Here is a 26,225-nt window from a genome sequence, read left to right as displayed (position 1 = left end):
CGCTCCACTTCTTGGATCGTAATTTCTTGCTCAAGCTCTTCGCGTTCATCATTCGATAGCCTTGTCAGTTCTTCTAAAAGCTGGGCATAAATGTCCGTATGACACCCTTGCGCTTTGTTAGCAAAAAGCTGTGCGTAATGCCCGAGGAAGGCCTCTGCTATTTTCTCAAGATCCGTAGTAATCATTTGCTTGAATTCAATTTCGGCTATTTCGTTCCGAAGTGCGTAACGCTTCTCGTCTGCCAAGGCACGCTTAGTGGGCTGCTCGCCCATTGTGTATTTTTCTGCGCGGGCGCGCACTACTGCACCACGATAGCGCTCGCGGTAGAGCTAATCTAATTTTTCTCTGACATACTCCACGTCTTTTACCCCATTACCGGGTCTTTCGCACTCTGCTTTACATAGCTCTATCAAGTCCTTATTTAAACTGCGTTCCTCACACCGGGCGTTGTACGAAAGAATTTGCGACCTCTCAATGGCGATTGCCTTAATTTCTTGTTTTGCCAGTTCCCATTTCTCAAAAATGTCCCCTCCCGGCTCTTTAAAAGCATCTTTCAAAAACTGTTCTGCGTTTTTTAGGAAGACGTTGTCTTTCAGAAGCTTTATGTTTAGTTTCCATAGGTTCCAATTAAACTTTTTCTTTTCAGGTGCTCTGTCGCCTATCGTCGCGATAACCAAACTGTGGTCTGAGAAAAAAACTGGAGTGACACGGTACTTTCCTAAATGTTCTGCTAGAGGGGCAGAAACATACACCCTGTCCAAACGCGCACTGGACGACGCTTGAAAATGGGTAAAGCGCATTTCCTTCGCGTTTTTTACAGTGCCCACATCAATCAGGTCATAATCCTCCAACATTTCGCCCAAAAGTAGTTCACTCTTATCAGCGTTCCGTCTTATTGGCGATCTATCCAACTGTCGTACAACACAATTAAAGTCACCCACAAGGACTAGAGCTCTATCGCAATCAAGATACCGACGTAAACCGCCAAAAAATAAAACGCGGTCAATGGTCACATTTGGGGCATAAATGCAAATAAGCCTGAATTGATTTGACGTTAGCACAAAATCACACATAATGAAACGTCCTTCAGTGTCCGTAGTAACGCATAACTGCGACAACGGTACCGACTTCTTCAGAAGCAGGAAGCACCCTGCCGAATGACCAACTGCATGCGTCACACAGATTTCGTAGTTAGGCATGAAAGGTCTGACTGCTTCCTCTACCTGTTCCGCCTCAGCCAATTTAGTTTCTTGCAACGCCAAGAAATCGGGTTGCTCTTTCGACAATAATCGCTGTATTTGGTACTGCTTTTTCCTAGTGCATAAACCACGAACATTCAGCGTTGCAACTGTAATGGCTGATTGGGACTCACAAATCATGCGTTGTGCTTCGGTGCAGACACTAAAAACCTAAGCAGTCAGGGTCGAAGTTGTCTTGATGCAGCAATCTTAAACACCAGGGAACCAGGCAAAGAACGCCTTACTTGCTTTCCCTGCGCCGACGTTCCTCTTTAGGATCGTTGGGCGCGGGCTGGTAACGCCCCTTCTTCGTGCGTTCCATCCAGGGGTGTAGTTGGCGTGCTCCGTTTCCTGCTGCTATATCGTCATCGAAGGCTCGCTTAGTTGACTCGCTGGTGTCGTCCATATCTGAAGGTCCGTTAATGCTTGCGTCGTTCGATTCCTTGTCTGCTCCGGCATCAGAGGGTTTCACGTCGGCACCGCTGGGAGGTGCGCCTTCCGGTTGACCTCCGTTCTCTCTGGATGCCTCCAAGGAGCTGTTTCCTTCACTCTTGCGTTCTTTGGCAGGGGTTGAAACTTCTGGCGCCAAGCCCTGGATAGTACGCTCCGCTTCCTCGGCATCCATGGCGTGGTCATTGGTCTCGGCCGTCCCGGCCCCGCTGGCCACCCTGGCGTACGACCTGACACACTCGGTGCCATAATGCCCGAAGCGAAAACACTCCGAGCACTTCGGCGCCCTGCATTCTCGTCGAATATGACCTGTGCGCTTACAGCGTAAGCACAAGGGCGCCCGACCAGGGATCACAACAAGTACGTTACCACCTTGGATCCGAAGCTGGTGTGGCATGGTATCGGCCGTGCCGCCTTCGTTCAGTGTCATCCGCGCACACCTGGTCGTTGATTCGATCCCTTGGAAGCCTTCAACATTCCACTTCTCCCGGCTCACTTCCAGGACCTTGCCATATGGCTCCAATTCCTTACGCACAACGTCGTCCGGCACATCATACGGGATCCAGCGGAGACGAAGCCGTAACTCCGTGATGCTGGGATCCACGACGAGGCACCGAAGACCCTTCACCTGCAGTTCTTTGGCGTCCACGAGTCGTCTCTTTGCTTCTGCTGTTCGGAGGGTAGCCATCCAAACATGATTCATTTGGTACGCACCGAGTGCTGCGATGTCGCCGAGTACGCCGCACCTGGCCATCTCTTGTCGAAAATCCTGGATACGGTAGGGGCGCCCTTTCAAATCGCAATGCAGAAGCACCGATGTTTCACTCGTAATTCCTGTAGGCATCTGTGGTAAAACAATTTTATAGTCATCGTTCGTCGATTCACCGGAGTGATTAGAACCGCGGCCAGCAAGGGCCGTTGCAGACGCTTCCACGGAGCTCATGTTTCGAACGTCTTGCACGTTCCGGCCACCGATCCCCCCCATCTGGAGCCGATTATATGCCGCCAGTGTTGATCATAGCCACGCGCTGGGGTTGGCAAAGCGCAGGACACGCACTGAGTTCCAGACATTGTTATGGCTCGGCTGTTGTTGTCGTTGCAGCGATTGGACACGGGTCACAACCCGAATGCTTCTCGAGCTAGCAATTGTCACGAGCCCAAGTCGAGTGCCCACGCAATGCTCGGGTCCAATCTATGAACCGCATTCAAATATCGTCCCTTGGGTGTACTGCGATCCCCGAGTTACGTCATCAAATTTTGCAAAGGAGGGATTGAATGAAAATGATCGATTTTGTCCTTGAAATTCTGCCGTAACAAAGGAGTTTCTTGGCCAATGGCGTTGCGTGTGAGTATCCTCGAGTCCCAGGTGTGCCAGTAAGCTCGTGTAGAGAGAAAAACATTCCACTTGAATATCGTTTCACAGCCCCTTTAAGGAGGGGGGAGTGTGGGAACCACGGGTTCCCGGCATCCCTATCTAGGCCTAGCTCAGGCAGGCCGTGGGACGTCGCCACGTGGAAGCGCGTCCCGGATGCGAGGGCCAGAGCCGTATATTGGGAGAGTTTGGCCAGTGGGTGTGGCGACGAAAGGCGCCGGAGAGGAGAAAAGTAGGAGAGCGCCGAAGGAGCGAGAGAGAAAGAAGGGAGCAGAGAGGAGACGACCGTCATTTTTTAGCAACGCTGTCGGAGACTGGTCGGAAAAGAGCACTGCTGAGGCCACGCGTCGTCTGCTACGGACCGACTTCTTTTTCGCCTGAATAAAAGTTTGTGGCCATACGCCGAAAAATATTAATTTATTAGCTTCTTAACCCACCGAGGAATAACAGAATATCATTTTCTTGCCAGAGCCAGCGATATAAAAGGCAATAATCGAGATTTAGATGCCGATTCCACACAATCCGCCCGGAGAATGATCGAAGATGGCGGCCCTCCCCACTCAGGTGGGAGCAGCCGGGAGTTCACGAGCATGCGCTCATGTCTCTCGCTCTACGCCGCGTGCTGTTTGGCTCACTCGGAAGGAGAGCGTTACGGCGGCGAGGTCATAGACTGACCAAACTCTCCCCATATACGGCTCTGGCGAGGGCGAAGCCGTATTCCCTGGTGGGCGGCTTTCCCTCGTCCTTCTCGGGTGATTTGGCTAAAGCACACTCCTCGGGATCATGACTTGGACGCGTCCGCCCCTCCGGGAAGCCACCTACATCCGACCCACCCCGGGCGCGTCCATTCCCGCAGGCTATATAAGACGGCCCTAATCCAACGGGCGGGACTCTCGCTGGGGGAGGCTCTGCTCGACGGAGCCTTCATATCTTTATCTGATCCTCCCCCTCCGTGATACTGTCAATAGCGGCAGCGCGGACTCCGACTGGTGATCCTGTCAAGAGAGACAGCGCCGTCATCTCCAACATTGTTGGCCTTCTGGCAAGCGTGTGACATTCGAGTCAATAAACATATCTTTATCCGGACCCAAGGAACCTTCTGTGTTTCTAAGGGGTACCCCCAAGGAAGGGGATTCCCACAGGGCAAAAGCATGTAGCAGGCGAACCAAGTCTTTCTCATGCAGCCCTTTGTGCCGCATAGTGACTCGAAGTAAGAGCCGAATGTTTTGTTGCACTTGGGAAGGAATTTTTGCGATAAAAGCAGAGTTCTTACGATTACGTTGAATTAGTCCAAGCACTCGAAAGGTGGTGACAATAGGGACCGGTTCTCCAGTAAGGCACACCCTTATATTGGGAAAGTGTAGGATCGGTCTGTGGGGGGGATGTGGTAAGTGGAGGACTGCAGATTTGGTCGGAGAGCATCCTAACCAGGGTGTCGAACCGAACCGAACCGAAAACCGGAACAGAACCGTTATTTTTACCCGAACCGGAACTGAACCGAACCGAAATCTTCGCCGCCATCTTGGAACTGAACCAGAACCGAACCGAAAAGAAATATAACGGTAACCGGTTCAAAACGCTTCAAGGTAATGTTTTTTTTGTTGTTAGTATCACAAAATGAACATATGGGAATAAAAAATTGGCGCCTGTATTTGTATCTATTGATCAAATTGTCATATAGAGAATTGCAATGTACGATAAATTGTGGATTTTCGTGGCACCTTTGTATTGGAACTAGGTGTAACCATATGTAAAGTTGTCACGTGACGTTATGGTGTCAATACATGTTGTCAAGTAGTGTCACGTGGCCTCGTGACGTCACGTGACTCACTGCGTCAACTCGATTTAATTTGAGGAAGTCATTAGATGTATTAACCTTGTTCACAGCATGACGCAACATGACATTTTGATTTCGCTCCGAGAGTCACGTGACGCCGTGACGTAAGCGATTTTCATAACCCCTAGTTGAGTGCTCGGGTTCATGAGAATCAGCATAGCCAAATATTCGGGTAATGGCTAATGTCAATTAAATATGGTAATTAATAGCCCAACTCTAACAATATCTGAAGCTCAGCCCCAGCTTTTGTTTTCCAAACCCTAGCCGCCTAGGGCATGAGTGTGATGAACACTGACGTTATATAATTAGGGTCAGATCACGTGGCCGCTTGTTCAAATTGCGAGTTGAGGAGATATCGGCAGCTGTCTCTGCCCTTTATTTTTTCTGCATCTGTTATTAAGGGAAAACTAATGGATGTTTCCGCAAGCTATCAACGTCAGGGGTTATTTTTAACATTATTTATTGAAATACAAAAAAAAAGTGTTGCAAGACCAATTTTACATTATTGAGGTACCGAAACATTTTTTTCGTTGTTGTTGAACTGCATCCAAAGATGTCCCTAAGAATAAAAGTTCTGAACTGACTAAATGCGATTTATTAATGTGACGCTAAATGCAACTACACGTGTGTACGGAAGGAATACCTAAAAAAAAAAGAAGATATTTGAGTGACCTCAGAGGAACAGCCGAACGTTGGCAGTCGCTGCAAGTCCCACACGAGCGTCGTTCTCAAGTTATTGCCCGTTTCGACCTCCTCTGTATTTTGCTTAAATGGGCTATAAAAATATTGCTATACATTAATAAATACTGCTCTGGATCACTCCCAAACGTTAATAACTGATTGAACTTGGCTTTGCTCTTTTTTCTAGGCAATGGCAGTCGCCCAAAAATTCAAGAAATACGAGCATCGTTCGTCCCCCCAACTCGGAGCCAGAAGCGGCCACGTGGCCTGGTGCCTGTCTTATGCCGCCAACGTTAATCATACAGCCGCGCTGGGGTTTTAAAGGAGGAAAACGCGTGCTCAGCTCCCGGCATTGTTAGAGTTTGGCTATTCTCATCACCGCAGTGGTTGGACACGAGTTACGAGCCGATGTACGCTGCTCACGCAGTCCTCCTGTCCGATCCATGAGCCGCGCTTGACTGTCGACAGGCGGGTGGTTTTGATCCCACAATTACGACATCATCTTTGGGAAGGCAAGACCAAAAGAAATAGTCTCGTTTAATCCTCGCCATTTCACCGCGACAAAGAAGCTTCTGAATCAGTGGTGGCCTGTGCGAGTACACTTGGGCCAGAGGACCAGTACGCCTCGGGAAAGTCATGAACATTCCAACCCCATATCGTATTATAACCCCTTTAAACTTCACAGGGTGCAAAATAAAAGCAATGAAGAGTTGCGGTTAACAAGTGTCAAATAAAATTGTCGAATTAACAGACACAAACGGAGGAGGCAAATCCTCAGGAATACTTTCTGCCTTTCCACTCTGGTGAAGAAGGAAGACCAGAAAAGCTGTACTATGGTGGGAATCCTGGCAGCAGCGGCGACAGACGACAGTGCACAAGCTAATCTGTCCTGTTACATCATTGCAGTTTATCAACGGTGTGCCCGATCCTAGAAGCAAGTGAAACTGCAGCGTGCTGCCTGCTGTGTCGGACGCCTTGCTCCACAACAAAAGCGACTATCGTGGCCAGATTGCAACGAGCTGAAGCGTGTGGCCACGCCCACGACACCAGACACGGGCGACGCCAGCGGTACATCGTGCCATAAGAATCATCACAGGCGCCGGACCTCGGCATTCTGGCAGCAGCGGCGACAGACGGCAGTGCACAAGCTAATCTGTCCTGTTACATCATTGCAGTTTATCAACGGTGTGCCCGATCCTAGAAGCAAGTGAAACTGCAGCGTGCTGCCTGCTGTGTCGGACGCCTTGCTCCACAACAAAAGCGACTATCGTGGCCAGATTGCAACGAGCTGAAGCGTGTGGCCACGCCCACGACACCAGACACGGGCGACGCCAGCGGTACATCGTGCCATAAGAATCATCACAGGCGCCGGACCTCGGCATTCTGGCAGCAGCGGCGACAGACGACAGTGCACAAGCTAATCTGTCCTGTTACATCATTGCAGTTTATCAACGGTGTGCCCGATCCTAGAAGCAAGTGAAACTGCAGCGTGCTGCCTGCTGTGTCGGACGCCTCGCTCCACAACAAAAGCGACTATCGTGGCCAGATTGCAACGAGCTGAAGCGTGTGGCCACGCCCACGACACCAGACACGGGCGACGCCAGCGGTACATCGTGCCATAAGAATCATCACAGGCGCCGGACCTCGGCATTCTGGCAGCAGCGGCGACAGACGACAGTGCACAAGCTAATCTGTCCTGTTACATCATTGCAGTTTATCAACGGTGTGCCCGATCCTAGAAGCAAGTGAAACTGCAGCGTGCTGCCTGCTGTGTCGGACGCCTTGCTCCACAACAAAAGCGACTATCGTGGCCAGATTGCAACGAGCTGAAGCGTGTGGCCACGCCCACGACACCAGACACGGGCGACGCCAGCGGTACATCGTGCCATAAGAATCATCACAGGCGCCGGACCTCGGCATTCTGGCAGCAGCGGCGACAGACGGCAGTGCACAAGCTAATCTGTCCTGTTACATCATTGCAGTTTATCAACGGTGTGCCCGATCCTAGAAGCAAGTGAAACTGCAGCGTGCTGCCTGCTGTGTCGGACGCCTTGCTCCACAACAAAAGCGACTATCGTGGCCAGATTGCAACGAGCTGAAGCGTGTGGCCACGCCCACGACACCAGACACGGGCGACGCCAGCGGTACATCGAGCCATAAGAATCATCACAGGCGCCGGACCTCGGCATTCTGGCAGCAGCGGCGACAGACGACAGTGCACAAGCTAATCTGTCCTGTTACATCATTGCAGTTTATCAACGGTGTGCCCGATCCTAGAAGCAAGTGAAACTGCAGCGTGCTGCCTGCTGTGTCGGACGCCTTGCTCCACAACAAAAGCGACTATCGTGGCCAGATTGCAACGAGCTGAAGCGTGTGGCCACGCCCACGACACCAGACACGGGCGACGCCAGCGGTACATCGTGCCATAAGAATCATCACAGGCGCCGGACCTCGGCATTCTGGCAGCAGCGGCGACAGACGGCAGTGCACATGCTAATCTGTCCTGTTACATCATTGCAGTTTATCAACGGTGTGCCCGATCCTAGAAGCAAGTGAAACTGCAGCGTGCTGCCTGCTGTGTCGGACGCCTTGCTCCACAACAAAAGCGACTATCGTGGCCAGATTGCAACGAGCTGAAGCGTGTGGCCACGCCCACGACACCAGACACGGGCGACGCCAGCGGTACATCGTGCCATAAGAATCATCACAGGCGCCGGACCTCGGCATTCTGGCAGCAGCGGCGACAGACGACAGTGCACAAGCTAATCTGTCCTGTTACATCATTGCAGTTTATCAACGGTGTGCCCGATCCTAGAAGCAAGTGAAACTGCAGCGTGCTGCCTGCTGTGTCGGACGCCTTGCTCCACAACAAAAGCGACTATCGTGGCCAGATTGCAACGAGCTGAAGCGTGTGGCCACGCCCACGACACCAGACACGGGCGACGCCAGCGGTACATCGTGCCATAAGAATCATCACAGGCGCCGGACCTCGGCATTCTGGCAGCAGCGGCGACAGACGACAGTGCACAAGCTAATCTGTCCTGTTACATCATTGCAGTTTATCAACGGTGTGCCCGATCCTAGAAGCAAGTGAAACTGCAGCGTGCTGCCTGCTGTGTCGGACGCCTTGCTCCACAACAAAAGCGACTATCGTGGCCAGATTGCAACGAGCTGAAGCGTGTGGCCACGCCCACGACACCAGACACGGGCGACGCCAGCGGTAAATCGTGCCATAAGAATCATCACAGGCGCCGGACCTCGGCATTCTGGCAGCAGCGGCGACAGACGGCAGTGCACAAGCTAATCTGTCCTGTTACATCATTGCAGTTTATCAACGGTGTGCCCGATCCTAGAAGCAAGTGAAACTGCAGCGTGCTGCCTGCTGTGTCGGACGCCTTGCTCCACAACAAAAGCGATATCGTGGCCAGATTGCAACGAGCTGAAGCGTGTGGCCACGCCCACGACACCAGACACGGGCGACGCCAGCGGTACATCGTGCCATAAGAATCATCACAGGCGCCGGACCTCGGCATTCTGGCAGCAGCGGCGACAGACGACAGTGCACAAGCTAATCTGTCCTGTTACATCATTGCAGTTTATCAACGGTGTGCCCGATCCTAGAAGCAAGTGAAACTGCAGCGTGCTGCCTGCTGTGTCAGACGCCTTGCTCCACAACAAAAGCGACTATCGTGGCCAGATTGCAACGAGCTGAAGCGTGTGGCCACGCCCACGACACCAGACACGGGCGACGCCAGCGGTACATCGTGCCATAAGAATCATCACAGGCGCCGGACCTCGGCATTCTGGCAGCAGCGGCGACAGACGGCAGTGCACAAGCTAATCTGTCCTGTTACATCATTGCAGTTTATCAACGGTGTGCCCGATCCTAGAAGCAAGTGAAACTGCAGCGTGCTGCCTGCTGTGTCGGACGCCTTGCTCCACAACAAAAGCGACTATCGTGGCCAGATTGCAACGAGCTGAAGCGTGTGGCCACGCCCACGACACCAGACACGGGCGACGCCAGCGGTACATCGTGCCATAAGAATCATCACAGGCGCCGGACCTCGGCATTCTGGCAGCAGCGGCGACAGACGACAGTGCACAAGCTAATCTGTCCTGTTACATCATTGCAGTTTATCAACGGTGTGCCCGATCCTAGAAGCAAGTGAAACTGCAGCGTGCTGCCTGCTGTGTCGGACGCCTTGCTCCACAACAAAAACGACTATCGTGGCCAGATTGCAACGAGCTGAAGCGTGTGGCCACGCCCACGACACCAGACACGGGCGACGCCAGCGGTACATCGTGCCATAAGAATCATCACAGGCGCCGGACCTCGGCATTCTGGCAGCAGCGGCGACAGACGGCAGTGCACAAGCTAATCTGTCCTGTTACATCATTGCAGTTTATCAACGGTGTGCCCGATCCTAGAAGCAAGTGAAACTGCAGCGTGCTGCCTGCTGTGTCGGACGCCTTGCTCCACAACAAAAGCGACTATCGTGGCCAGATTGCAACGAGCTGAAGCGTGTGGCCACGCCCACGACACCAGACACGGGCGACGCCAGCGGTACATCGTGCCATAAGAATCATCACAGGCGCCGGACCTCGGCATTCTGGCAGCAGCGGCGACAGACGACAGTGCACAAGCTAATCTGTCCTGTTACATCATTGCAGTTTATCAACGGTGTGCCCGATCCTAGAAGCAAGTGAAACTGCAGCGTGCTGCCTGCTGTGTCGGACGCCTTGCTCCACAACAAAAGCGACTATCGTGGCCAGATTGCAACGAGCTGAAGCGTGTGGCCACGCCCACGACACCAGACACGAGCGACGCCAGCGGTACATCGTGCCATAAGAATCATCACAGGCGCCGGACCTCGGCATTCTGGCAGCAGCGGCGACAGACGGCAGTGCACAAGCTAATCTGTCCTGTTACATCATTGCAGTTTATCAACGGTGTGCCCGATCCTAGAAGCAAGTGAAACTGCAGCGTGCTGCCTGCTGTGTCGGACGCCTTGCTCCACAACAAAAGCGACTATCGTGGCCAGATTGCAACGAGCTGAAGCGTGTGGCCACGCCCACGACACCAGACACGAGCGACGCCAGCGGTACATCGTGCCATAAGAATCATCACAGGCGCCGGACCTCGGCATTCTGGCAGCAGCGGCGACAGACGGCAGTGCACAAGCTAATCTGTCCTGTTACATCATTGCAGTTTATCAACGGTGTGCCCGATCCTAGAAGCAAGTGAAACTGCAGCGTGCTGCCTGCTGTGTCGGACGCCTTGCTCCACAACAAAAGCGACTATCGTGGCCAGATTGCAACGAGCTGAAGCGTGTGGCCACGCCCACGACACCAGACACGGGCGACGCCAGCGGTACATCGTGCCATAAGAATCATCACAGGCGCCGGACCTCGGCATTCTGGCAGCAGCGGCGACAGACGACAGTGCACAAGCTAATCTGTCCTGTTACATCATTGCAGTTTATCAACGGTGTGCCCGATCCTAGAAGCAAGTGAAACTGCAGCGTGCTGCCTGCTGTGTCGGACGCCTTGCTCCACAACAAAAGCGACTATCGTGGCCAGATTGCAACGAGCTGAAGCGTGTGGCCACGCCCACGACACCAGACACGGGCGACGCCAGCGGTACATCGTGCCATAAGAATCATCACAGGCGCCGGACCTCGGCATTCTGGCAGCAGCGGCGACAGACGACAGTGCACAAGCTAATCTGTCCTGTTACATCATTGCAGTTTATCAACGGTGTGCCCGATCCTAGAAGCAAGTGAAACTGCAGCGTGCTGCCTGCTGTGTCGGACGCCTTGCTCCACAACAAAAGCGACTATCGTGGCCACATTGCAACGAGCTGAAGCGTGTGGCCACGCCCACGACACCAGACACGGGCACGCCAGCGGTACATCGTGCCAAAGAATCATCACAGGCGCCGGACCTCGGCATTCTGGCAGCAGCGGCGACAGACGACAGTGCACAAGCTAATCTGTCCTGTTACATCATTGCAGTTTATCAACGGTGTGCCCGATCCTAGAAGCAAGTGAAACTGCAGCGTGCTGCCTGCTGTGTCGGACGCCTTGCTCCACAACAAAAGCGACTATCGTGGCCAGATTGCAACGAGCTGAAGCGTGTGGCCACGCCCACGACACCAGACACGGGCACGCCAGCGGTACATCGTGCCATAAGAATCATCACAGGCGCCGGACCTCGGCATTCTGGCAGCAGCGGCGACAGACGACAGTGCAGAAGCTAATCTGTCCTGTTACATCATTGCAGTTTATCAACGGTGTGCCCGATCCTAGAAGCAAGTGAAACTGCAGCGTGCTGCCTGCTGTGTCGGACGCCTTGCTCCACAACAAAAGCGACTATCGTGGCCAGATTGCAACGAGCTGAAGCGTGTGGCCACGCCCACGACACCAGACACGAGCGACGCCAGCGGTACATCGTGCCATAAGAATCATCACAGGCGCCGGACCTCGGCATTCTGGCAGCAGCGGCGACAGACGACAGTGCACAAGCTAATCTGTCCTGTTACATCATTGCAGTTTATCAACGGTGTGCCCGATCCTAGAAGCAAGTGAAACTGCAGCGTGCTGCCTGCTGTGTCGGACGCCTTGCTCCACAACAAAAGCGACTATCGTGGCCAGATTGCAACGAGCTGAAGCGTGTGGCCACGCCCACGACACCAGACACGGGCACGCCAGCGGTACATCGTGCCATAAGAATCATCACAGGCGCCGGACCTCGGCATTCTGGCAGCAGCGGCGACAGACGACAGTGCACAAGCTAATCTGTCCTGTTACATCATTGCAGTTTATCAACGGTGTGCCCGATCCTAGAAGCAAGTGAAACTGCAGCGTGCTGCCTGCTGTGTCGAACGCCTTGCTCCACAACAAAAGCGACTATCGTGGCCAGATTGCAACGAGCTGAAGCGTGTGGCCACGCCCACGACACCAGACACGGGCGACGCCAGCGGTACATCGTGCCATAAGAATCATCACAGGCGCCGAACCTCGGCATTTTGGCAGCAGCGGCGACAGACGACAGTGCACAAGCTAATCTGTCCTGTTACATCATTGCAGGTTGGTTTACGTTACTTATTTCGCGTTAAACATTTCTAGCTCTGTCGCTGCTGCTGCCTGCGGTGTTTACTGTTTGGTGAATGTTTTTATCTGGTAATGGCTGACGCATTGTGTTTGAAATGCAAAGAGAAAATTCTTAATGCCGAACAATCTATTTCGTGTAGTGGATGCGAGTATTCCTACCACTGTGGTGTTTGCGCGGGGGTGTCCGAAGTCACGTTAAAAACAAAGGGCGAGGCATATCGTAAGACATGGAAATGCCCCACTTGTCGAGTCTCAAGGTTGAAAGGCGGGGCTGTCAGTAAACAAGAAACCGGATGACGACATTTCAATTTCAATTCTGTTGGCTGGCATGAACGAAAAGCTAGATGAGCTGTTGAACCTTAAAGAAACTGTTGGGAGCATTGAGGCATCTATCAGCATGATGTCTGCTCAGTATGATGAAATTCTGAAATCTGTGAATGAACAAAAGAAAGAGATGAAAGAGGTGAAAAGTAGACTTGCAGAAATCGAGAAAAAGGATCAGGAGGAGGAAGTGAAAAAGCTCAAGGCAGAACTTCACGACATGGAATGGCGAAGCCGTAAGCTTAATTTGGAGTTCCACGGCATCGCAAAAAGTAATGACGAAGACCTTATAAGCAAGGTAAATGAAGTGGCGCGAACTCTAGAAGTGCCCGAGCTAGCTGGATGCGATATCACCGCGATTCACCGACTGCCATCAAAACCAGACAAAATTCCAGGCGTCATTGTCAGGTTTGCATCCCAAACAACTAGGGATGCATGGCTCTACCGGAAGAATAAGCTAAGGGCAACCGGAATGACGGTGTACATCTACGAGAACATGACTAAACAAAACAGGGAACTCCTAGCGAAAACAAAAGAATGGGCGAAAGCGAACGGTTTCAAATACACTTGGCACAGAAACGGAAAAATCTTTGCTAGGCGCAAGGATGGTGACGATGCGGTTGTGATAAGGAGTGAAGACGACCTGGAAGTGATTGGTTTGTAGTTTTTGGCATGAATCTTATTTACACATTGGGTTTTCAATAAATTTACGATGGATTCTTCATACTTGCTTCCGACTGACTTTGCAAAAATTCTTGAGGGTGGTTTTGAGGCTTCACTCAAACTTTTTCACTTAAATGTACGGTCGGCTAAAAATAAATCGATGGAACTCGAATGTCTTTTTAGCCAACTTTCAGTTAGGTTGAACGTGATTATGTTCACGGAAACATGGTATTCCGACGAAACTGATGCATTTCATATGCCGTCCTATAAAAGCTACTGTTTAAACCGGACTACAGGTCGCGGGGGTGGTGTTTGCGCATTGGTCCAAGAAAACATTAACTCTCAATTATTATCAAATTTTTGCGTTACCACTGGAGACTATGAAGTGCTATCTCTCATAGCAGATAATATGCTTATTTCTGTTGTTTATCGCCCACCGGATGGCAATATTGTGAATTTTTTTACGTTTTTCGAGAGGCTCTTGGGATTCGGTAGTGACAATAATTTTAGTGTGATAATTGGGGGGGATTTCAATATCAATATGCTAGTTAATAGCACGCCTAAAAATGAGTTTGAAGTATTGCTTGCCACGTACGGATATCTTAATACGATAACCAGACCAACACGAATCACTGTTCACACAGAAACCTTAATAGACCTTTTCATTACAAATATTGATAATACACGTCTAAAAGGAGGAATATTTAGCACCCAGATCAGCGATCATCTCCCGATATTTATTTGCATTAACAAAGCCCTTCACCCAAAACGAGACATTCGGTCATTAAGAAAATTTCAAAACATAACGCCTGACAATCTTGATATGTTTCGCAACGATATTGTAAGCGCGAGTTGGAATGATGTTCTAACAGAGACTGATCCCAATATAGCATACAACACTTTTTTGAATAGGTTTCAGACGATCTATGCGAAGGATTTCCCCTATAAGATATGTAAATCGTCGCGTAAAATTCGAAAGCCGTGGATTACCCCGAACCTTTTATCAAAAATTGTTATAAAAAATCAGCTATTTCATAACTTTAACAAATCTAGAAACCAAGATGATTTAAAAAAGTTCAAATGTTATAGAAACCAGCTGTCAAAAGAATTACGAAAGGCTAGGGAACGTTATTACCATAACAGTTTTACCTCGACAATTAGAAATGTTGAGGTCACTTGGAAAAAAGTGAATACAATCTTACGGGGTAGTCAAAGAAATGAACACCTAGAGAAGTTGTATATAAACGGCGAAGAAATAAAGAACGCTGCTTTAGCTGATATGTTTAATGACCATTTTGTAAATTTAGTGAATATAAATTACGATGATGATGCTTGTAGGTATATTGAAAAGAGAAGTGCAAATTCAATCTTTTTGGATCCGGTTGACGATTCCGAGGTTTTTAAAGCATTTATGAATTTAAATAACACTCGTAGCAGAGATATAGATGATATACAGATTAAACCTGTGAAATACGTTTTAGAGTTAATTATGCCTTATTTGACTTATATATTTAACTTGTGTATATCTGAAGGTGTATTCCCTGAGCGTATGCAAATAGCAAAAGTTTCCGTGCTGCATAAGAAAGGCGATAAAAATGATATAAATAACTATAGACCAGTTTCCATACTGCCTGTTTTTTCAAAAGGGCTAGAAAAACTTATTCATACACGGCTCTCAAAATTTTTTGATAAGCATCAGCTAATTACAAAGTCCCAGTTTGAATATCGAAAGCACCGTTCCACTGAGCTTGCGTTACTTGAAGAAAAGGAATTTATTTTACGTAACCTAGAAGATAGAAAATTAGTCTTGGGAGTTTACATTGACTTTACGAAAGCTTTTGACTATTTGAACCACACGCTTTTATTACAGAAACTTGAATGCTATGGAGTACGCGGGCAAGCCCTGCTTTTATTGCAATTATATCTCAAAAATCGTAAACAATATGTGTGCTGTAGTAATTTTTCATCCAGTATAAAACCCATAGTCTCTGGAGTACCACAAGGAAGTATATTAGGCCCTTTTCTCTTTAACGTATATGTAAATGACATTGTGAAAATTGACCAAACAACTAAATTGATAATATATGCTGACGATACAACACTTCTGTATGCTGCGGACGATCCTGAGGAGCTCGTGTCAAAAGTAAACCTATTGTTAGGTCAGATATCGGTATGGACAAAAAAGAACGCTTTAAAAATAAATACAAGTAAAACTAAAGCCGTACTATTTCGACCTAAGCATAAAATTCTTCCTCCAATAAACACCATTACTTTAAACTCGGTAAATATTGAATTAACTGATAATTTTAAAACACTTGGAGTAGTGTTTTCCCAGAATATGTCCTGGGATAGCCATATTGAACATTTAAATAAAAAATTGTCAAGAACTTTGGGTATTATATGTCGGCATCGGTATTTACTTCCTACATCTGTTAAAATATTATTATACAAATCATTATTTTATTCCCATTTAAATTATTGTTCGTTAGTTTGGGGTACTACCACTGCAACTAATCTTGAGAAGGTGCACCTGCTTCAAAAAAGAATGTTGCGAGTAATTGCAAACGTACCTTATCTTTCGCACACGGAAAACCTGTTTAAAAGTTATCATATACTCAATATTCACAATCTTTATAACTATAGGCTATCCACAAAACTTAGAACAGAATTTCTTTACAACACTTCATCCCTGGTAGAATTGTCTGCTTTGCAACAACATATCGTACCATACCAAATTCGTAATCCAGATTACTGGCACGTACCAACGTGTCGGCTAAACACTGGTAAGAAAATGTTAGCATACCGAATCCCAAAGCTTCTAAATGTATTGCATTCTAAAGGTGTCTTTATAGATAGATTAAGCCTGGGTGGATTGCGATCTGTCATGCATGATTTTGCATATATAGATTGATGCGATTTCTTTTTTCTTAGTTTAAAAGTGTGTTTTGTGTTGATTTGCGAATGTCAACTTATATGGTGCTCAGTGGCGTTTTCTAGTTTCATGCTGTTTTCTTTGTTGTTTTTTTTTTGTTTGTTTTTTTCGTATTCATTGTGATTATGCACGATTTTTTTTTGTATATTGATATTTCCGACGCTTCTGCAGAATGTACTGGGGCCAAGAACTCGTCAAGCCGCGTAGCGCGGCTTTTTTTCTTGGCTCCACCATTAGGTGTAATGGAAATAAACAGTTATTATTAAGTAATAATGGCCGTCCGCGAGTGGGCAAGCCAGAGTGGAAAGGCTGGAGGGGTTGCCGCCATCTATGCGCAACGGCGGCATCGAGACAACCGGCAAGCCGGTTGTCTGGTTGCCGTCGTCATTTATAGATGGCGGTACCTCTCCACAGTTTAGTGTCATCATTTGTTTGCTGACGGACGCGACACTGGGGAAACTAGCCCTTAACAGCACCGCTGTATAAAGAAGTGCGTCTGTGTGTTTGGGGGGGGGGGAGTTTTAAAAACATACTGTATTCTAAAGGTTCCTCTTCCCTGCATCTTTGGCGCAGACCAAAAAGCGTGACCCCTGAAATTACTTTGTTTGCAAAAACGCTCTTGCCAAAACGCACGTTTTTCTCGTTCCAGACGCTCGCGCCGTTCCTCACAACGATGCACTAAGAATAATAATACGTGCCCTTCAAATACTTGGCTTTCACTGAGCTTGAGCCTCCTGCAGCGTGCTTTTTGCACCGTCGAATTCAATTTTCTCAGCAAGAAGAACTAAGAATGACCACCAGCCTACAGTGTGATGACATCATGTGCATACCATGCTAAATAGTTCAGCTTTCTGGTGAAATGTGATATTCGCAACGCTAGCAATAGGTGTCCTAATTGTAAAGTTGTGCAGTATTTATAGCAGTCTCGCGATGAGATATGGCAGTCTAGAGAAATGTTAGAGCGCATGACTATTCTAGCATAGTGTTGTAAAGTGAGGGCCCAAAACAAGTGCAGGTAAAACTCAATATAACATTAGCCTCCCGAGGCAGCAAGTCGCGAAGTTTCGAGCTCATGAAAGCTGATAAAATGCCATTTATACTACGATTGTAAGAATCTTTGTCTGTCCTTCGCGCTATGGATGTAAAATCATGAATTCCATTGCGTGCATCTTTACGTAACTCTTTTTGCAGGGATTTGAAAAATAACACTAATTATTTCTCTCTTTTTGAACATTTCGTGTATTTGACTTCCAATTCATCATGTGAGCACACAGTCCTTTTTAGCGTGCCCTGAAACCCGATGTTTCACACTGCAGATCAGAAAACAGAAAAACACCTTTACGCATACTCCACAGCTCGCGTAGTTTCGAGTGTCGTCCTTCTGCGTCGATCTCAAGCGGTGATGTGAACTTTATCAAGTAAAATTTATTGATCAATATAAATATATATTTAATTACTAACTGAATATTTGACAACATAGAGAGCCGACCACCCTAGAGCTATGCCCCCAAATTGTTTGAAAGGTGTTCTGCCAATATTTTCCGGCGATTTTATCCTCGACAGGCACGTTGTAAGTTATATGGGGCGGCCTTACATACATTTCTGATTTTGAAGCGAATTTAAATAACTATGTGTTTTGTGTTTCTCACACATATAGCTTCTCAAACATATGGAAGTTTGTTATTGCCTCTTTTATGTAATGAACATTACTTTTATGTGTCTGTGGGCTGGACAAAACAAAGTAAACAGGGTCGCACGGTAGAACTATGACGATTACGTACGCAAACCGCCAGAAAGTGTCTAATTAAGTAGCTGCCATGTCGAGTAGAACGTGAAATAGTACTTCGTTTTACTTAACAAAAAAAAAATCTCGAAGGACGCTTAAGCTTCGCCTTTAAAAGTGGAACGAGATAGCGTCAGCGGGCCTCGTTTGCATTGCATTCTCATTTGCCGCGCAAGCGTGCCTCGCCTGGCCTAGTGAAAAGCCTCTGACTCGCAACTAAAGGGTCGTGGGTTCGAATCCCGTCTTAAATTCTTAATTTTTTTTTCTTTAAGGCAAAGGAGTTACTTTCAAAAGTGAAATTATTTGAGACATATGGCAAGCTTTAACTCACATTACATGTCATGTTTTAATCACTCATTCCACGCGTGATGTCACGTATCACGTAAGCATTTTGGGTTGTTTAAAATTCTTGCGCGAGGTTATGTAGCTCTGACGTCATGAACCTATCGACCAAACAGGATTTTCCAGGCACGCCACCAAAATCGGCTTTTCTGCGACATGAGCTCCTTAACGCTATCGTGTTAAAATCATCAATTAGCAAGGGTGATCCTCATTTGCAAATTAAATTGTCCGGCGTCTTGTCCAGAACAAACCTCAACAGCCGGCTTATTCTGTATAAGAAAATATTCACCTGGGCAAGCGCTATTTTGGGCCAGATTCGATCAGAGTGCGAAGTGAACAATTGCGATTACTTCTTGCTCCATGATTAGTCGCATGCGTGCGGTGCTGAGTGTAAACAATGTTTGGTTAGAACAACAGGCATTTGGATTGCCGCTCGGTGTTTCTATAAAAATAGTCTGGAAGGAATTATCCTAAAACTGTTAACATTTCTAAAATTTCATTGCTTTTAGCTCAGTTGGGTCGTGATCATATACATATATATTTTGAAGTGTAATACGTGAACCTTATTTCATAATGTATATGCCCAGGAGGAGCTCATTTCATAATTTTATGTGATGTAATTAATTCCTTAGTTCAAGAACACGATTTCACTTTTAATACTGCGATACAAAGTTGTACCAATCACGGGTATTTTACATGACCTATCACACTTCGCGAAATTTTATATAGTGTAAATAGATCAGCTTGAACTGAAGGAAGGTCAAGAAAAAACTTGAAGGAAGGACAAACTTGAAGGAAGGACAAGAAAATACAGTATAGTTCTAAATTTGAAGCTGATCTAGTAACAGGCATGTACCAATAAGCTCAACTCTTTACTCTTGTACTTAAACATTTTGATTCAGGTAAAATATATGCTACTGGTAAACAAAGGGATGCTGAGTTGTATGAACACGACGTTAAGTACGTTAATGTAGATTTTCTTCTACTTTTGCGTCGAAATTAAATACCCTAACTGAATTTCATATTTTTGGCACCTAAAAACAAAAGTAAATTGCACGGACGATAGAAGGAACTGTATAGTTAATCGTTTCACGGCGTAAATAGTGTATATTGCCAGAACGACGCGGAAAGTATATTCTCAATTTAGTGGTTCAAACCGGTTCAAACCGGTTCGAACCGGTTTGAACCGTTATTTTTTGCTCCCCGAACTGAACCGGAACTGAACCGAAAGCCGTGAACCCGAACCGGAACCGAACCGATAAAAATTTCGGTTCGACACCCTGATCCTAACCCAGCTTGCGCGGCAATGGTGCATACCGTGTGCGCACCAAGCTGGAGGGTTTCCTCCCGTTCAGCATCACTGCCCTTGGTAACCCATATGCTGATGTCATCCGCCTACATACTATGATGTAGGCCCGGGATGGCAGCTAAGGCGGGTGGTAGTTTGAGAAGCGCGAGATTAAATAGTAAAGGAGAGAGCACAGCTCCCTGGGGGGTGCCTCTTTTTATTTCACACACAAGCACCTTTGATGCGCAATGCCTCCAGACCGCGGACAAGGAATTATGTTTTGGCCAAGTAGGCCTACTGGAGGGGATTTAGCTCAAGTTCGCCTCCTACTATTGTGGTGCCGTAACACTGTAATTTATATAGAGGTAAAGAAAAATGTATATTGTCATGGGTGGTGACCAATAAACAAGAAATGAACAGGAAGAAATAAACGTTTAATGTGGCGAACTTGTGCCAAAAATAAAAGGGTACAAAAGATAATAACAGAGCGTCTCGGGCGCCGAAGTCGGCGTAGCAGCAGAGCAGAACGCTGGGGCGAGACTGACTCCGGCTTGCCACGCGGAGCCGCTTTTGTACACGCTTTGGCTTCTGGAGCATTCGACGTAGAGGGTTCGACGCGTAGAACATTCTAAACTCGAATCAGCTAGACGGTTTTCGAATTCACCAGAACATCACATTACAGTGTTAACAAAATGCGTAGCCGCGGCCAGAAATCAAACCCTGGCCTTTCGCGTGGGAGGCAAGCGCGATAACCGTTAGGCTACGGCCGCTTTTGTCTTTACTACCTTTATTTCAACAGACAGTACGAAAAACATTCCCAACAATGACAACCTAGAGCAACTAGATAGTCCTTGGACTGCGACTAAGTTTAAAATTGCTTCATCGATACCAGCCTGTCCAGTCTAGGCACCCACTCAGGCTTTTCGGTCAGCGTTTCATACCCTTCCCTTACATAAATAGCACTCTCAATTAAATATTCCCTTGCTTGACGGGGGTTAACATCAGCATTTCGTACAGCCATCCTAGTCCTCCATAGGCTGTGGAGGCCCAACAGCATAAACATGTCGTAAGGCACACCCCCTTCGTTGTCGACAGATAGGAATCGAATACCATAATTTGTTAATGGTAGGTCCTTCTTCAGGGTACGTTGCAGAATGTCCCACAAAAAAACAGCATCCCAACAGTCCAGGGAAATATGTTCTACAGTTTCGGGTTTTCGACATAAGAGACAGTTAATAGACCATGGCACAAAAAGGCCTTTTTCCTGCAGCCAGGGCTTAACAGGAAGGGTGCCACTGTGTAGCTGGAAAAAGAAGGTCTTCACAGTTGGCCTAACCGGCATTCTTTTAACCCTTTTGAAAACATCTTTTCCTGGGCCTTCACAATATAAGGAGCGGTACAAAGGTATTGGCAGCACAGTGTCAACCAGATCTTTATATAAGCGCTTCCGATCGACAACACTTAAATACTCCAATGAAAACCGTACTTTTAAAAACTGAAAGGCTCTGACCACTTCATACAAAAAACCACGTAGTCCCACACGTTGAAAGGTACTAGTAGATACAACAAACTCGGGTAATGCATGACACAGCCTGACCTGCAGAACAGTTCGCAAGAAATCATCTTTTTGATCCCGAAGAAAAATAAAACGAGAAACCACCTGGCGAAGAAACAAATGAATAAGCCCAATCCCACCATTTCGCGCAGAACGAAACAAATTAGTACAACTGCTTCGCTCCCAACCCGAACCCCATACGAAAACCGCAAACACCCTATGTAACCTCTGAACATTCACTCTCGACATCGACAGCACTTGTAGCACATACCATACTTTTGCCACAATAAACAAGTTGCAAACTAATGACCCCACTTTGCTGTTTTTGCCCGTACTTGCTCCGTCTGCTCCCTCCAATAGTCTCCGGTGTCACGATAATGTTCTAGTGGCACGCCAAGGTACTTGGGCGGCAAAACAGTAAAGTGAATGTTTTCAAAAATAGCTGGCGTGGATTCCCAACAACCATGCCAGAATCCAACGCATTTTTTCCAATTTATGGCACTACCTGCCATCTTACAAAACAAGGCAGTTTCTTTCACAACCTCACTAACACTTTCTGTATCCTTACAAAACACAGCTATATCGTCTGCGTAAGAAAGGAGCTTGACTTCACTTGAAACCAGCCTAAAACCACGTATCCTTTGACTATGAAGGATCTTTAAACAAAATGGCTCGAGATAAATGGCGAACAACAGAGGAGATAAAGGGCATCCCTGTCGGACCGAGGAGCGAACTTCCAATTTTTCACTCACTTCCTTATTGACGATTAGGCTTGTAAAGCACTTTTCATAGGACATTTTTACACCATCTAAAATAACTGAACCTACATTTACGTGTTCCAATATCGAAAAAAGTATATCGTGCGCTACCCTATCAAAGGCCTTTTCTAAATCCAGTTGCAGCATGGCCACTCTACCGCCGAAAGCGTCACAGCACTCTAAAATACTTCTGGCCACGTGAATATTCGTAAAGATTGTGCGCCCTTTAATGCCACAGGTTTGGTGAGGCCCAACAATGGATGTTATTATAGTTTGCATTCTTCTCGCCAAAATTTTCATAAAAATCTTATAATCTACGTTGGTAAGGCTTATTGGGCGATATGACTTAACCGATAATTGTTTTACAGGGTCTTCACTTTTGGGAATCAAAATGGTATGGGTTCTCCGGAAAGATGGTGGCATTTCTTTTACCTCGTACGCTTCTAGTAGCACACGGTGTAGAGCCTCAGCCATAGGTTCTTTAAAAGCCTTGTAAAAAGCTGCTCCCAAGCCATCGGGTCCGGGAGACTTTCCTGTGTTTAGATCATCAATAGCTCTTTTTATTTCTAGCACACTTATCGGCACTTCGAGGGCTGTCTTAACCTCTTCATTTAATTGTGGCATTAACGGTAAAAACTCTTTTTCAAAACCACCTTTAACACTTATTTTGTGCCCTAAAAGATCTCGATAATATTCAAAGAAAGCACGTTTAATAATCTTTTTATCAGGGGTGATTTCGCTGCCGTATTGTATCTCTTTTATTTCGTTTTGTATAGCATATTTTTTTTCATCACTCAGTGAGCGCTTAGTCGGTGTTTCTCCCGCCCACAATCGTTCGGCTCGAGCTCTTATCACAGCTCCTCGGTAGTTATCTGCATCGATAAGCTCTAGTTTGCTCTTGATTTCGCTAATTTCTTTCGTAAACTGTCCCGGATGAGCGCTCTCCATACATAGCAGAAACTGGAGCTGACATTGCAGTTCTTTTTCTTTTGCCCTTTCTTGCCTTTTCAAAAAACTCGCCCGTTCTATCGCATTAATTTTTACTTCTTCCTTAAATAGCTCCCACAATGTTCTAAAGCTTCCAGTCTCAGCCTCCAGCAGCTTTTGTGTGCTTTCCTTCACTCCGCTCATGAAGGCCTCATCTTTCAAAAGCTTATCAATTAATTTCCATAAATCCCAGTTAAAGGCCTTTGTATTTTTTTTTTAGTTCCTAGCGTGAACATCACCAAGCTGTGATCACTGAAAGATACATGTTTAACGTCATAGTTCTGGCAGAGTGGGACAAGTTCTGCTGATATATAAGCCCTATAAAGCCTGGCGTGGCTTGCGCGTTGGTGATGCGTGAACTGGGGTACATTACTTTTCGACAGAACCCACCCAACGTCCTCTAAGTTACATTCTTGCACTAAGGTATTCAATAACATCGCGCTCTGATCACGTATCGGCAACTGCTGTACTCTATCTTCTGGAACGCACACACAGTTGAAATCCCCCAGGAAGATAATAAGTTTATCAGAGTTAAGATAGGAGGCAACTTGTTCAAAAAAAATACCACGTTCACTTTGCTGATTTGGCACGTAGACACATATTATACGCCATTGCTTACCGGAAAAGGAAAAATCGCATACAATCAAACGCCCATTCGTACAAACAACAACAGACTCTACCACAATACCTACGGAATTGCGCAAAAATAAAGCACAACCGCCAGATCTACCAACGGAGTGGCATACACGTACATACATTATAGCGAGCGCTGAAAGGCTGAAGCATACGGCTCGTTTGCTCTTCGCTCTCTACTTTCGTCTCTTGCACAGCCACTACGTCAAGGTCGTTATCCAGAAAAAGGCGGCTAAGTTGGTACTGCCTGCGCCTGGCCGCCAGGCCCCGTACATTCAGCGTGGCGACACGTAGGGCTCTATCGAGATTACCTGCCCTTTCTGAGCGAGTAGAACGGAGCTGCTTGGTGCTCACCTCGGCTCTTTGAGAGACGCCTAACGACTCACTGTCCCGAAGCGCTGGCCGGCCATTTTCGCCAGCCGAAAAGTCCAAGGCGCTACAGGAGGTCTCCGTCTCGGCCACGTCGTGTTTACGTCCCTCTAGAGTTCCGAGTGCCTTGCAGAGCGCGAGGCCTCACTACTGCGTGAGCGGCGTCACCATCGGACTTCGGTCCGGTGGTATGTTGGGCTTGGGTCTCAGGCTTGACCGCCGCGTCAGAGGCGCCTTCGGGGGCGGCTCATCGGGGGCAGCCGCTCCGGAGTTCTGGCTGACTTTTTCACTAAGTTCACGGGCCCGCTTGGGGACCGGGGCCGTGGGGACCTCTGTCTCGACGTCCTTAGGTTCAACCTTGTCAGTATGCGGCGTCTCGATAGCTGAAGACTTCGCCAAGCCGACGTTTTCCACACTCGGTGCACCGCCCGCCGACGTCCCCGCAGGTAGCCTACCGCGGTCACAGTCGCTTCGGCTTTCGTCACTGCTCCCCAAAGGGCCAAGGGGTGCTGGTGCCTGCTCGGGTAGCTGACTCGCTCCTCCGCTGGCAGCTTCCTCCGCGTCAGCCACGTCCATGAGGTGCTCCGAAATATCGTCGCTCCTCACGGGGCCTGCGACGCTCGCGTAAGTGCGGACGCATTGGCTCTCACTGTGGCCGAAACGTCTGCAGGACGCACAGCGTGGTACTCTGCACTCCCGGCGTATATGGCCCTTGCCCTTACACCGAAGGCAAAGCGGCGCCCTGCCCGGCACCACCACCAACACCAGGTCGCCAGCGATGCGCAGCTGGTGAGGGATGTCCTCCACCGTGACGCCGGCTGCCAGCTTGAGGGTCACCGAGCGTGTCGTCGACCCCATGTCCATACAGCCTGGCACGTGCCACTTGTCTCTTGTGATCCCCGTCACCTTCCCAAAGGGCGCCAGGGCCACACGCACTTCTTCATCTTGGACGTGGTGCAGCAGCCAGTGGAGCTTGAGTCGCGTGTCCTGGTTATTCGGGTCCACCACGACACAGCGGCCTTCCTTGACTGTGAAGCCGTCGGTTGCGAGCAACTTCTTCTTGCCCTCGGCGCTCCTGAAGGTAACAGCCCACACGTGGTTGTACTGGTACGCCCCCAAGGCGAGCACTTCAGGGAGAAGTGCCGCACGGGCCAAGGCGTCTCGGAAATGTTCCAGGCGGTAGGGCCGGGCTCGCACATCGGCGTGTAAAAAAATCGTGTTCTGGACAGACGAGCCAGTAGGCAGCGTAGGCATTATCACTTCGTAGTCCTGCGATGCAGAGTCAGCGTTCCTGCTTCCGCGGCCGGAAAGGGCCGCTGATACCGCTCCGACGGAGCTCATGATAAGTACGTCCGATCTGCTCGGCAGCCGGAAGTCGAATCCAGGCTACGGCCGCGCTGCCTACTTGGCGCGCGGCAATATAATGGTTTCCATTGAAAAGTAAACGTTTCGGTGCACATCCAGCTGGTTAGGAATGACAGTTAATGTAAAAGAAAAACTCTAACCAAAAAATAATATGGAGCCCGACGTTTCAAGGCCAGTTGTTCACGGGTGACTGCTTTTGTCTTTGTTGTCTTCTTGCAAATTGCCCGGTGTTGTTGGCTTCTTTAAAGCCGCCGTTGTTTCTGCACGTGTGTTATGATTCGTAGCGTCAAGCGTGACGCACCGCAAACCGGACACGTAAGCGCTTGGAAGTGTCCCAGCTGACTGGTTGACGTTATTTTCGGTGTTTTGAATGTACCAAGACTCTATTAAAAGGCGTCTTCGCCCGTTTCTTTCCGTGCCACGAATTGAGCTGTTGTTGACTCCGATCGTGTGACCCTCTTTCTGGACGCGTTCTGCGAGCGCGCTACCCTGTACGTTATTTTTTTGACGTCATACTCATGCTGGCGTAGAGGTTTCGG

The 26,225-nt window shown here is 48.2% G+C and overlaps 2 protein-coding genes across 2 annotated transcripts; both read right to left on the bottom strand.

Moving 5' to 3' along the window:
* Positions 1-1,447: 1,447 nt before the first annotated feature.
* On the bottom strand, positions 1,448-12,604 carry LOC120840505. Its single transcript, XM_040211091.2, has 2 exons — positions 12,597-12,604; positions 1,448-2,251 (listed from the first exon to the last, which is right to left on the bottom strand). Exons 1-2 carry the CDS (start codon positions 12,602-12,604, stop codon positions 1,480-1,482), a joined length of 780 nt encoding a protein of 259 aa, XP_040067025.1. The 3' UTR covers positions 1,448-1,479.
* An 11,864-nt stretch (positions 12,605-24,468) lies between these two features.
* On the bottom strand, positions 24,469-25,698 carry LOC115312422. Its single transcript, XM_040211115.2, has one exon. It carries the CDS (start codon positions 25,660-25,662, stop codon positions 24,469-24,471), a length of 1,194 nt encoding a protein of 397 aa, XP_040067049.1. The 5' UTR covers positions 25,663-25,698.
* Positions 25,699-26,225: the final 527 nt, after the last annotated feature.

This window comes from Ixodes scapularis, unplaced genomic scaffold (assembly GCF_016920785.2).
Source record: "Ixodes scapularis isolate PalLabHiFi unplaced genomic scaffold, ASM1692078v2 PGA_scaffold4__175_contigs__length_147842914, whole genome shotgun sequence".
In the NCBI taxonomy this organism is placed as follows: Eukaryota; Metazoa; Arthropoda; class Arachnida; order Ixodida; family Ixodidae; genus Ixodes; species Ixodes scapularis.
Note: the sequence above shows the minus strand (reverse complement) of the source record. Positions and strands in the feature narration are given on the sequence as shown.

What these genes read in the sequence shown, in the direction of transcription:
- LOC115312422 (XM_040211115.2), bottom strand. Translation starts at nt 25,662, where the DNA reads ATGAGCTCCGTCGGAGCGGTATCAGCGGCCCTTTCCGGCCGCGGAAGC.